General features: G+C 30.9%; 1 protein-coding gene across 1 annotated transcript in view; it reads left to right on the plus strand.

Annotated features, from left to right (window-relative positions):
• Positions 1-14286, plus strand: part of SI (sucrase-isomaltase) — a 98719-nt gene that overhangs the window by 51375 nt on the left and 33058 nt on the right. Inside the window, exons 23-30 of the mRNA XM_029215489.1 lie at positions 696-866; positions 2559-2714; positions 7563-7769; positions 9098-9252; positions 10653-10821; positions 12445-12541; positions 12631-12743; positions 12831-12956. Of these exons, the coding sequence (XP_029071322.1) occupies positions 696-866; positions 2559-2714; positions 7563-7769; positions 9098-9252; positions 10653-10821; positions 12445-12541; positions 12631-12743; positions 12831-12956 (1194 nt within the window). The remainder of the gene's footprint in view (positions 1-695; positions 867-2558; positions 2715-7562; positions 7770-9097; positions 9253-10652; positions 10822-12444; positions 12542-12630; positions 12744-12830; positions 12957-14286) is intronic.

Genomic DNA, 14286 nt, shown 5'->3' on the forward strand with positions numbered 1-14286 from the left:
ATGTCCTGGGAAAATAATCTCAACATATTTGAAAATGTTTTAATATACCAATCACAGCAGTGACTGTCATGGATTTGGGGTGAAAATGAAAAAGCTATGCACAAGATTAAATTTTGAATAATTAGTAGCAATGCTTTTTGTAGAAGTTAGATTTCTTCATATATTCTTTTTTGCCAAAGATAATTTATTCTTCACCAATGAAGAGAATGAGAAGGAATATACATGATTTGCATCATGCACAATTTATCTCTGAAAATAATTTTAGAGCATGTATAAAAGACAATTTTAAAGAGTTACTAATAAGTGTATTTATATATAGGGTACTTTGATGTGAAGAGCTGTTGGGAATGGAGGGATAGATGATTGGTTCTTTTCTTATTATACTACAGTATTAAATAACAAATAATGCTATAATTTAATACTAAATAATACTAATTTATTAGTATTATCAGCATAAATAAATTCTAAATTATGTGAGATATAGAACATTTTCTTAGAACTTTGGCTAATTCCTAAGCTGTCTTGTCTAGAGTTTTTCACTTAGCAATTTTCGTTAAAGTATGTATTGGTTAATTATTTTTATTTAGTAAAAACTATAGTTTATACATTTTTAGAACTGTAAGATTTAATCAGTATAAATACACTTATTTCTAATTTGTATCTACTTGATATATAATATTATATACATTTTTCAGAACAAATTAGATGTTATATGCACACATTCGTCATACCAGGAAGGAACCACTTTAGCATTTGAGACTATAAAAATCCTTGGGTTGATAGACACTGTTACAGAAGTTTCAGTGATGGAAGATAATCAACCAATGAGAGCTCACTACAATTTCACTTATGATACTTCCAACCAGGTAAATACAATCTTAAAATATTTTAGTTATCACATACTCTCATATTTAACATTATATAACCATTCAGCCTCTTGATTTTGTGATTTTTTTTCTTCATTACATATCTTTCTTTTCTTTTCCTTTTGCTGGCAATATTCCGTTTTAGGTTATCTCAATTTATGTTGAGATATCAACCTTAAGGTGAACTGATACTACTTCTCCCTCTCTATTTAATTTTATCTTGTGTATCACTTATGTATGCCTTTCTAATATTTTTTTTGATACCATTCTCCTACCCTGAACTCTTACCTACTGCATATAATAAAGAATCTAAACGTTTTACCTTCTCATTTAAGACTTCTTAAGGTAATGATTGAATCCATTTCTTCAATTCTCTCTACTTCTCCTTTCATGAACTCCCTTTGTCCTCAATATATCTTGTACTTCTCTTTCAAATTTTTGTTTACAGTCTCCCCTTCAAGTAGTCCCTTTCTTATCCTTATTCTTGCCTTGTTTAACAAGTGTACTAGAGAGGGAAAAGGAGTAATAGAATTGGGCTCAAATTGCAGCCCTGCAGTCTGTGAATTTAAACACAATAAATTAATCTCTCATTATCTCAGCTTCCTCATATGTAAAATGTCATATTTAATCATAATGTTGCTTCAGGTAAAAAATTAATTATTTAAAATGTTAGACAAAAATAATTTAAAACATGGGAGTGATTTTTACTGGCACTTACTTTTCTACCATTCCTATATTCCTAAATATTAGTAATGTTAGCATAAATTCTAAATTGAGATGTAGGACATTTTCTTAGAGTATTTTTGTCTAGCTTCTAAGTCCTCTGGCCCAGTTTTTCACTTAGGAATTTCCATAAAGATATGTATTGGTTAATTATTTTTTATTAGTAAGTATACTATAATGTATATATTCCTAGGACTATAAGAACTAATCAATAAATAATACAGGTTTATTGAGAACTTTATGACTCTAACAAAGATTATCAAGTGGGCATAATACAAAATTGTTTTATTATATGTTTTTACAATCCCAGTTTATATCTGTTTCTATTTTTATGCTAATGTAAAGATTTACAAAGACACTTATAGATACGTCTTTCTAATTCTCCTGTTCTTGGACACTATCCTTTCACTTTTTTTTCTTTTTGCATAATACCATGTTATCTCCTCTCTAACTTGTCCCTCAAATAATATAAGCAGTGGATAAAATTAGGAAAATAAAAAAATAAATAATATTCCCCTCCTCCCTTTTTCTTCATTGAGGGGACTACTATTTATTTCATACCTGGTATGCCCCAAGCATAATGCCAGGTGTTTTAAATTTCACAGATCATTTATTCATTATCCCCATTTTACAGGAGGAGGAAATTGAAGATAAAACAGAGTAGATAATTTCCCCAGATTCATGAGCGTTAAGTATCAGAACTGAGAATTGAACACATCTGGATTTAAAGATAATGTTTTTCATCAGTATTCTATAATTTCTCATAGTTTTGAGAACTGTCTTGAGATTCTAGCTATTTCAGTGGCATGCCAGGTTTTTTCTTTTCTATTCTTTCTTTTAGTATTATATTAAAATTATTAATGATTTGATCTGAAGAATTGCTGTGGGGTTGCTGCATTTTAAAAATGTTAAGTATTATTAAATTGTCCAGTGGTCAGAAATATTTTAATGTTTTCTTTCTCTTCAAAGAATCTACTAATTTACAATCTCATGTTTAACCTTGGAAGAAACTTTACTGTTCAATGGAATCAAACTTTCTTGGAAGCTGAAAAGTTTACTTGTTATCCAGATGCAGACATTGCAACTAAACAACGCTGTGAAGAACGTGGCTGCTTATGGGAAACGGTAATAAGAATTTTAATTATTCATGATAAGGCTTTCACATAAACGTTTCAAAGTAAACCGTATATATTATAATTTTAATTCTACAGCATATAAACTAAATTCAGCTAGAGAAGCATTTGGAATTTGAAATTAGGACTTCTAATAGATAATTTATCTTTATCTTAATTAATTCTCCAAAGACATAATTTAGTAAAAGCCAGACTAAATGGATGTGTAAGTTGCTTTCCAGGCATTTTGGATAGTGTTACTTTATTTAATGAACTAGAACTCTATTTGTTGCACTTTGTTAGATGTTAGTTGTGGCTGACTAGCTTAATTGAGCAAGGTATTATGCCAGTAGGGAGTAATCTTTCAAAAGCATTGTCTCAAGTTATTAAAATTTCTGAAATTGATTGATGGGCTGTATCTGTTCCACTAAGAGGTGACAATTTCTGCCAGTAATTTTGGTCAAACTTTCAAGAACAGGGCTTCCCTGTTGGTGCAGTGGTTAGGAATCCGCCTGCCAATGCAGGGCACACGGGTTCAAGCTCTGGCCCGGGAAGATCCCACGTGCCGTGGAGTAGCTAGGACCGTGTGCCACAACTGCTGATCCTGCGCTCTAGAGTCTGTGAGCCACAACTACTGAGCCTGCATGCCACAACTACTGGGGCCTGCACACCTAGATCCTGTGCTCTCAACAGGAGAGGCCACCACAATGAGAAGCCTGTGCACCACAAGGTAGAGTAGCCCCCATTCGCCGCAACTAGAGAGAGCCCACACACAGCAACAAAGATCCAATGCAGCCAAAAATAAATAAATAAAATAAATTAATTAAAAGAAAAAAATTTTCAACAACAATGATGGTCATTGATAGTAGACGTTTTTACAGAAAGGGATATGGGAAAAGTCCCCTCTTGCTACACTCATTTTATTTTTTAAATTCTGAACTTTTGGTTACATCATTGGGTTTTGTCAGCAAAAAAAGAAATTATTTCATATAATCAATAAATTAAATGCATGTGTTATAACACTGAGAAGAGTCTAGACACATCTGCCAGCAACTTCCCAGAAATGTCTGCACTTATATGAGGGAATATATAGAATCTCTGCCACCAGAGAAATGGCCCTCATTCCTCTCCATTGCTTGATGAAGTAGCATAATCTTTACCATTAGGAAAGTTTATGGAAGAATTGAAGAAAAGAAGTGAGGAGGAGAAATGATAATGAAATCAATAAAAGCCAAATAGTGAAGTATCTTTCCAATATGCCTCCAAAATCTTCTTTTTAAATTCCAACTCTTCATTCAAATCCATACCCATTCTCCATTGCATTCAGTGTGTGGTCACTTACTCTCATTATCAACTGAAACTAACACAACCTTGTTAATCAACTATACTCCAATATAAAAGTTAAAAAAATGAATATAAATGATGGGTACTAAAGCTCCAATAACTTCTAATAAGAAAATGTGAAAACTTTATTTTTCCCATTACTATTACTATTCAACACCTTATAGATTTTTAAGTCAAACAAGTGAAGCTTTATCATTAGAAGTCCATTAAATATGATGATTTAGAAAATTTATGTTTCTTTAGACCATCCTGTTTATTCATTGATTCATTTAACAAATACTTGAGAACTACTATGTTCTAGGCACTGTTCTAGATGAAGAAAATAAACAAAACCCTCTTCCCTGATAGAGTTTATATTCTAGTGTGGGAAAACAAATAGATAACCTAAAAAATTATGTTTTATGTTAGATAAGTATTATGGAGAACAATAAAGCAGAAAAGGAGAAGGGGGTCAGAGAATGACAGTGGTGTTACTTTAATGATTGTACACAGAAGGTTTCTTTGAGAAGGTGGCATTTGTTAAAAGAGTTGAAAGAAAGGAAGGAATAATATTCCATAAAGAAAATACATCAACCTGAAGTGCATCTGAAGTAAGAATGTACCTGGTATAGTCCACAAACAGCAAGGAGGCCATCGTGTCTGAAACAGAATGAGTGAATGGAAGAACAGCAGAAGATGAAATTATAGACATATGGGAACAAATAATGTAGATCAATTACTTAGACCATTTTTAGGATTAAGATTTTTACTCTGAGATAGAATACTTCTGGAGAGTTTTGAAAAGATGAATGAGAAAATTAAATTTCCATCTTAATAGGACCATAATGGCTTCTGTGTTGAGAACAGACTGTTAGAAGAATAAGGCAGGGAGACCAGGAAAGAGGCTGTTACAGTAATCAAAATAAAATATTGGTAGATTGAGCCACAGTGGTAATGGTAGAATTAGTAATAAGTGTTTGACTTTTCTGCATATTTTTAAGATAAAGCCAAAATGTGTTGTTCCTTGATTGGATATAGAATATGAGAGAAGAGTAAAAATGACTTCAAGTTTTTGGTTTAAACAGCTGGAAAAAAGAAAGTTGATAGTAACAAAGATTGACAAAACTGCGGAAACGAACATGGAGGGAAAGAGTTAAGATTTAGACAAATTAAGGTTGAGGTACTCAGTACAAATCCAAGTGCAGTTTTCCAACTGTGAGATGTAAACTGATGAAACTGAAAATTTTATATCATTGGTAAGATCTAAAATTTAGAGTCAGCATATATACAGTGTTTAAAATCATGTGATGAGAGGACATCATCAAAGGAATGAGCTTGAATAGAAAAGGGAAAAGGTCAAAAACTAAACCCTGAATCATCCAACATTTAGACTCAGGGAAATGGTAAGGAACCAGGAAAGAGACTGAGAACAAATTGTAAAAGAAGTACGTTGAAAACAAAGAAAATGTTGCTTCCTGTCAGCCAAGTGAACAAGGCATTTCAAGACAGAGAAAATTATCAACTGTGCAAATTATACTTATAAATCAGTAAAATAATAACTAGAAACTGAAGTATGGATTTGGCAGCATGGAAGTCTTTGGTAACTATTACAAGAGAAATACTGATGGAGTGCTGGGAGTTAAAGCCTGGTCAGAGTGAGAATGAGATTCCAGTAAGAATGAAGAGACAAATTAGAGATAGTGAATATGGCGAACCTTTTATATTTTGCTCTAAGGAAAGCATAAAAAAATAGAGCAGTAATTAGAGAAATGAGTGAGGTGACAGTTTCTTTTAAGATGGGAGAAATCAAATTGGTTTATGCCATTGAGAATAACCAATAATAAGTAGAATATTAGTGATGCAGGACAGAGAATTGAGAATTGCAGGAGAAATGTCTTCATTGGCAAGGAGGCGTGGGATTGGGTGCACAAATGAAATGGTTCACCTTAGATAGAAGTGTAGACCATACATATTTTGTAACAGGAGGTAAAGAGGTGGGTGGGTAGTTGTGGTGTTTCGTTCTGATTTTTCTCCCAATTGCTTTCCTTTCCATACTAAAATACTAACGAAAATCATTAGGAGATGATGAGAATAGGGAGGGTTTTTGTGACGGGAGAAAAAAGGAAAATGTTTTTCAGGGCAGTGTGGTAGTGAGTGAACTAGGCAAATATAGTATGATTGATCTTTTGGACCCACTCTAACTTTTATGATTATATAAATGGAGAGCAGTCTACATGATTGTGTGCATTTTTCAAGCCATTCAGCCACACAGTTGTAGGCACTGAGAATGTAGAGGATAGGTTTTTTTCCCAGTATTGTTGTTTTGCAACTGAGTGTAAGAAAGCAAGTGAGGGACATAGGGATTGAGATTATATGAAAAGGGGTGGTGTAGATGAGATTTATACAGTTTCCATAAATTAAATCACAAGATTATTTTCATCCTAACTACAAAAAATAACAATGCTGATAAACTACCAAGAAAGATAAATGAGAAAACATAAAATGATAAAGGGAAAGTGATACTGGGCAGAAAGATAGCTATGAAGCAGACATATACAGACTTTCTAAAGTCGATCATTTTCCTGGTTCCATTGGCACTCGATTCCATGCCTTTGGAATGAAAGTGAAGTATTCCTATCAGTTAAGGATTGCCTGAAGCTGAAGTATCAGAGACCTAAAATCTGATTTGGTTAAACAAGACAGGATTTATTTTTCTATTACAGAAAAAATCCCAGGCCTAATATTCTGGTATCTAAATGTTGTCAGTGTTCCCTATTTATCATTTGTCTTTCATCCACAAAGTTTTATTATACAATTACATATGCAGCATTCCAGGCCTGGAAGGTGGAAGAGCAAAGGCTATCCTAATTTAATCAGCTTATATCCTTTTCTTTTAAGGAGGTTTGGCAGGGGGGTGTCACATACAACTTCCTCAAAAGAGACTGGGAAATATAGATGGGCACATTGCTTCTTCCAACAATATATTAATTTAATAAGAAAGACCAATTAGCCCTGATCTTTGGCCACAGTTCCTATTATAATACTGGTAAGGATGTAATTAACCAATAGAAATACCAGTCATGAAATAAAGAATAATATACTTTGATTATAAGTAAAAGAAAAGAACTTTATATTCATGCCACTCTGAGGATTATTGTAGAGTCATTTTACACACAAAAAAAGGCAGTAATCAATAAGAAGTGTAAAAACAAGCTTGGGATCAAAAGTTATGAGTAATATACTTAATTATGTTCAGAGACAACACAATCATCTATATTCTGAATTGAAAAACTATGACATTTGATTGTTCTGCTCTACCTGTCTATCTTTAGAGTCAAAATATAAATATTCTAAACATTTTAGTACATGGTATGTCATGTTACCTAATAGATATTTTGTGCTATGACTGCAATTTCATTTTACTATTAAACAATAACATTTGTAAATCATACAACATGTGATTGACATGTCTACCTTATTATTTTTTTAAATATTACAATGCTTACAATTTCTGACAATGAACTTGTCTTGTTTTTAGGCTCCTTTAGGATCCAAAGCACCTGAATGTTACTTTCCTAAAGAAGACAACTCTTACTTAGTCCAGTCAACTCATTACTCATCAGTGGGTATAACAGCTGACCTCCAGCTGAATACTGTAAAAGCTCGAATAAAGCTACCTTCTGATCCCATCCCAACTCTTCATGTGGAGGTGAAATATCATAAAGATGATATGCTGCAGTTTAAGGTATGTTTAATATAAACTATCTCAATGCATAATTCATCTCTCAAGGCAGATTTTAAATAGATTTGGTGCTTGGGTTTTTCATGTAATACTAAGGATTATTAACTGGGTTGATGACATTTTAATTCTATAAAGTAAAGCTTTTTTTTTTCCTACAGAGCTCATAGCTAGATGAACAGTAAATAAAATTTTTTTGTTTTTGCTAGCTTTGTGAATAATTAAACATATAGTGGTGATTTTTTAGTTATTTAAATTCTTGATAAATTGATAAATCACTTAGAATTGGACTATGTTGGTTGTCCCATTAAAATAAACAAAACAGAAAAAAATAAACACAATAGGATGCTTACTGTTTCCATTATTTCTTTTTAAACAGTGATCTGAATTTTCTGGCCAATGCAATAAGAAATACAAAAGAGATAATTTCTTTCAGTAGTTACACTTAGCAATTATTTTTTACTTAAGAGCTCCAAGGGAATCCATTAAGAAAACTATTAGAAATAGTACAGACTCATATATGACAAATGGAAAGCAATTTCCACTCATACAATCAAGAAAAATATTAAGACCTCACAAGCAGACATTTAACAGAAGAAGAAATAAAATTTGGAATAAAATATTAAAGTAATACTCATTAAAAATAAAAGGAACTAAAGGCAAACACAAAGAATGGGAAAGCTAAATTTGAATAATCGTGTAGAAAATGGTTTATCCTCATCAGCAAGGAAATAAATGACGGTTTGAGAAATAAATGCTTTTTAGTTTAACATATAACAGTATTAGACTACACATTTTAGTGAGAACATTAATTAGTACACTAATTCTGGAAAACAGTTTACCAATAGTTTATCAAGGATCCTACAAATGTTAGAATACTCTGACCTAATATTATCACTTATAAGTAATGTACTGAGGAAATAAAGACATGAATGAAGATAAATTAGCATTAATATTCATTGTAAGATCATATATAAGGCAAAAATATTAAAACAACTTTGTCTAACCATGAAGTGATAAATAATTTTGTGTATGCATATAAATGAATATTTAGCTTTAAAGTTCTCTTTCTGAAGATTTCTCATTGTGTGGAAAAATGAATTATAAAACATTAAAACAGGTAAAATACAGTACATAATTTGAGTCCATTACATATCTATGTATGTGTATGGAATTCTATATAGATATATGGGCCATGGATACAAAATTAGGAATTATGATAAGAATTCTAAATATTCTTGTTTGAACCATTATTTAAATTAGTTAATTACATGTACCTAATATGTTGGCAATAAGAACTAAACATGTCTCTTTTCATTATCTCTCTGTAATAGATTTATGACCCCCAAAATAAGAGATATGAAGTTCCAGTACCATTAAACATTCCAGCTACACCGACAAGTACTTATGAAAATAGACTTTGTGATGTTGAAATCAAGGAAAATCCTTTTGGCATCCAGATTCGAAGGAGAAGCACAGGAAGAATTATGTAAGTGATTCAATTATTTGATATGAAGGATATTTTCACTGTGCTAGCATGTCATCACACCAAAAGTGGTTTTAGGTGTATGTATTAAATAATTTGGCTTATATTAACATTTAAAAACTAAAGTCAACAAATCATTAACAGTTGGTGTAAAATTTTATTTACACTTTGGATGTGATGAATTTCATTATTAAATATCAGACCCATTCTTCTAATCAAGTTGAGAACCAAAACCAAGACTCCTATTGAAAAGCATGATGAGTGTTGTCAAAATAAGTAGTTGGAAATGTGTTATGTAAATATTTTATTAGAACTATTGAAATTGGAGTTTTTTGGTCCTGGAATTTGATAAAGTTAATACTATGTTTGTCAGGAATTGATGAAAGGAAATTAAGATATACACATATAGATATGTTTTTATGTCTAATGAATAAATATAAATTTTAAAATATTACCTTTTTTTGGTAAAAAGCTCTACAAACTACAGTGTATTAAAAGATAATTCTATGTAATTTAAGCTTGCCCTGCTATCCTTTACAAGATGCTGTCATGATGTGTTCAGGTATTGTCAGTATGGATACAAATAATGAAGAAAATTATGTTTATATTGTTTTAAAGTTTTCAAATTTTGTTGTTATGATAATAGTTTTGTTCCAAAGGATAAGAAGCAAAATGATTTTGTAGAAAATTCCTGATGCAGAGGCATTATTTATTGATTTTCAGGAAGCATTATTCTTTAGTAAATACTTTTCCAAAATCATTAATATAAAAATTTGAATATGTCTCAAATTCTTTTTAATACTTATGTTTCCTTTCTCTGCCAACTTTCTTTTCTTCTTCTTTTATCTTCTTCTTGCAAATGACATTCTCTGTAACACATTTCTTCTGGATTTCTTCATAAAGACATGGTTTTATAAATACAAAACAAAAGAAGAAGAAAATGATTGGGAATAGTAATAGAGTTTAGAATTAAAATATCCATTATACCTTATACTTTATTTTGATATTGATTTCTTTTTATTCTATATGTAGTAAAAATTTACTGATTATCTCAAGGGAACAGGATAATAAAGGACTCTCAACTCCTAGGACATATATTACTTCTAGGTCATATATTACTGATAACTTTATATTAATTTTATTTTAAAAAGCAATATATGTCTAAAGATAAACATGTAGCCATAATATGATTATGAATATATGAAACATATTTTAGATATTCCTTAACTTAGCCAAAAAAATGTATTGGAAAAATTATCTATTTCCGTTTGTATCTGGGTATGATAGGCCTATAGAGAAAAATACAATTGATTTTTATAACACCTAAGAAAGAATTACCATTATTATTTGTGATACTATTTGTATGTGTATACAGGAATAAAATTGTTTTCTTTTGTTTTCAGTTGGGATTCTCGCCTTCCTGGATTTGCTTTTAACAACCAGTTCATTCAAATATCTACACGCCTACCATCAGAATATATATATGGTTTTGGGGAAATGGAGCACACAGCATTTAAGCGAGATCTGAACTGGCATACTTGGGGAATGTTCACAAGAGACCAACCACCTGGTGTAGGTACCAATATTTGACCACCCCAAGTGGCAACTAAGACCATGATTCAGATCCCAGCCACTTCTCTGTAGGCCTGTACTTAAATATTGAAGCAATGAAAGGGGGCTAGAGATCCAAAGAGCTGCTAGAGTGATTTTCTGAAAAACAAATGAAAAGTCACCATAAATTACAGGTGAAAGTAGAGGATCGAATGGATAACATCATTGACTACAGTGAGAAGTGAGGTTGTGACCCAATTCCTTACCCTCTCAACTGCATAGAAAGAACATTCAGATTCAGAATTCCCTGTCAAATACATGTTTACTTTCAGCTTTTAGAAAATAACTGGCTTCTCCTTGAAATTTTTTTCTACTCCTTAGATAAAGATTTGATGCTTTTTCCTTTGTTACCCTAAGCTGCAGTTGTGCATTTTTATGAGGTTATATTGCAAGTTACAGTTTTAGAAAATGTTTTTATATGTTCATATCACTTTTCCAATGTTTTGTCTTATTAATGGTGTACATTTCATGAGTATTTAATACATTGCACAATTGATATAAACTATAATTATTCTAAACATATAATGGAAAATACATTTTAATAAAAATACTAGCTCATTTCCATTTTCACATGTGATGTGAACTTAAAGGATATATTCAGTATGAGATTATAAATGGTATAATGTCATAACTGCTTTTTATTGTTAGGTGCTCATACAACTTTTATTTGTATCACAATAGTTCAGACTTATAAAGGCTGTTTTTCATTTATTCCACTTGAAAGAATATGTTCTTCCAAAATTTACCTCTTTAAAATCCTTCAGGGACTTCCCTGGCAGCCCAGTGGTTAAGACTCCACGCTCCTACTGCAGGACATGGGTTTAATCCCTGGTCTGGGAAGTAAGATCCCACATGCCCTGTGGTGGGGCCAAAAAAGAAAACCCTTCAACATTAGTATTGGCATTATTAAGTTAATATAACCTTGATTCTCAATATATAAAATTTCTTTCACATACTAATCAGTTACTGAGATTCAGTGTGTGTCAATGATATCAATTTGATTAGGGATCATCAACTTGTAAGCTTTGTAACGTTGACAAGATATTTCATGACCCTGAGTATAGATTTTCTATTCTGAAAAATGAAAAGATCTAGCTGAAAATGAAATTAAATGCTTTGTATATAAACAACATATTATTGTTTAAAATATTATCAAAATATTATATAAACTTAAATATTATCACATTAAGTACTTAAGGAGTTTGAGTACTTTGATCAGTTTAATCATTTATAGAACATTCTATTATTAAAAAAGAAGTACAAATTTATAAATAAATTAAGACACATAACCTGTGAAAAGAAACTCAACTATTCTAAAACCAATGGCTTTTTACATAAGTTAATGTGGCAGTATTTGTGAGTGTTACACATTTATATATTCATTCACATTCTCTAATGCAGTAATGCTTTAAATAATAAATTATTTTCTAAAAAAATGTGTTTAATTCAATCATAGTTTATGTGTGCAATGAAGGAACATTTAAATTACTATGTTCAATCGTAGAGTGAATTTAAATATTACATTTACAAAATTCACATTCTATTATTATTTAAATATATATTATGTTTTTTTTTAAATTTTAGTATAAACTTAATTCCTATGGATTTCATCCCTATTACATGGCTCTGGAAGATGAGAGCCATGCTCATGGAGTTCTCTTACTTAACAGCAATGCAATGGGTAAAACAATTTTTTTTAGTTTAACATATTTTATGTGACTTTAATAAAATAATAACAGATTAAAATGTAATCATATTTTGGACTTCCAGATGTTACATTTCAACCAACTCCCGCTCTAACATATCGCATAATTGGAGGAATCTTGGACTTTTATATGTTTTTGGGCCCATCTCCAGAAGTCGCAACAAAGCAATACCATAGAGTATGATTGCACATTTTAGAAAAATATAAAGTTTTTTAATAATATAAAGTCATTCTCTTTGTTCACAAATAATTTTTTTTTTCAAAGGTAATCGGCCAACCAGTCATGCCACCTTATTGGGCTTTGGGATTCCAGTTATGTCTTTATGGGTACAGAAATACTTCACAAGTTGAAGAAGTATATAATGACATGGTGGCTGCTCAGATCCCCTATGTATGTATATCAATTTTTAAAACGGTGTTAAATATGTCATCTATAAAATCAGAATGAAATAAACACATATACTTTAAAATTATTTTAAGCATTTGGCAAAAATCAGTGCTGGTTAGTAGCACCAAATGAATTGGATATGAGATCTTATTAGTAGTCTTTATCAGATGGATAACATAAAAGGATAATACCATTCCTTTTCCTTCTTTCTCACCTGTTCCATGACTGTGTGTTGTACTAAACAAGTCACTGTGCACTTGCTTTTCTCTCAGAAGCTTTGGGTCTCGTAGGTAGTCAAACACATTTCTTCTCTTCTCATTAAATGAGAGTAAGAGTCCATAGGAACCTATTTCATCAACTAATGTGACAAATTACAGAAAAAGAATTCGAGGTGAAACAATTATTTTTGCCATGGAATAGACAATGGTTGTCATATTAGAATACAGAATTAGTGGGCTTGCAGAATATCTTCTTCCCTCAGTGTTTGGGAAACTAAATATTCTTAAGTATCCAGAAATAATCACTTCCTGTGATTTTTACTTTTTAGGAAGAGTAAGGAATCTCAGGGATCCTCCTGGTAACATCTAAACATTGAAATCTAGAATGCTTTGTATATAAGAACTCATTCTAAGAAGAGTAAGAAGGACCTTATTTATAAGACATCAGTACCTATAGTAGAATCCAATATATGGTTCCTGAATACATTATTATAGGGAAACTAATTGTTTAGGTTGACAATGTAGCAATACGCAAGTGAAAAAAATGTTTTAAAAAAGGAGATTTTTTCATTATTAGATCTACTATGCTAGCCATATTTTTATAACACCTAGAAGAAGAAATTGTCTATTAACAGAAAATAATGTTTTAAAATGTTATTTAGGCCTAAATTAAAGATTTCATAAAGCATTTATTACTTTAAATATATTTGTAAATACCTACTTGTAAACAATATTTTGCTTATTTAAGCTTGGGCTGTTATTTCAAAAGTGACTTTGGTGGATAATAAAAGAATAATTTTATAATTATTGATGGATTCACTAATAATTCTTTCTTCCCCTTTGGCAATATTAGAATTATTTGAAATTATCCCATATTTGCTTTGTGTTTCCAGAAATAGAGCAATACCTATTTCTATATATTGTACAAAATTCCAAATTGCCATTTAATATAATTTCATAACCTCATAAGTCCTTTACTCCTGTGTCTTCCTATTTCCTTTGGAAATTATATAACAAAATATACTGATTTGAAAGAATTTGTACTTCTAAATCAAAATTACTATTTAATGAACTGTTAACAAAACAGAGCACTAACACGAACTTGCTCTTAGAAT

This window comes from Monodon monoceros, unplaced genomic scaffold (assembly GCF_005190385.1).
Source record: "Monodon monoceros isolate NGI ecotype Baffin Bay Population unplaced genomic scaffold, NGI_Narwhal_1 Super_Scaffold_11, whole genome shotgun sequence".
Classification (NCBI taxonomy): domain Eukaryota; kingdom Metazoa; phylum Chordata; class Mammalia; order Artiodactyla; family Monodontidae; genus Monodon; species Monodon monoceros.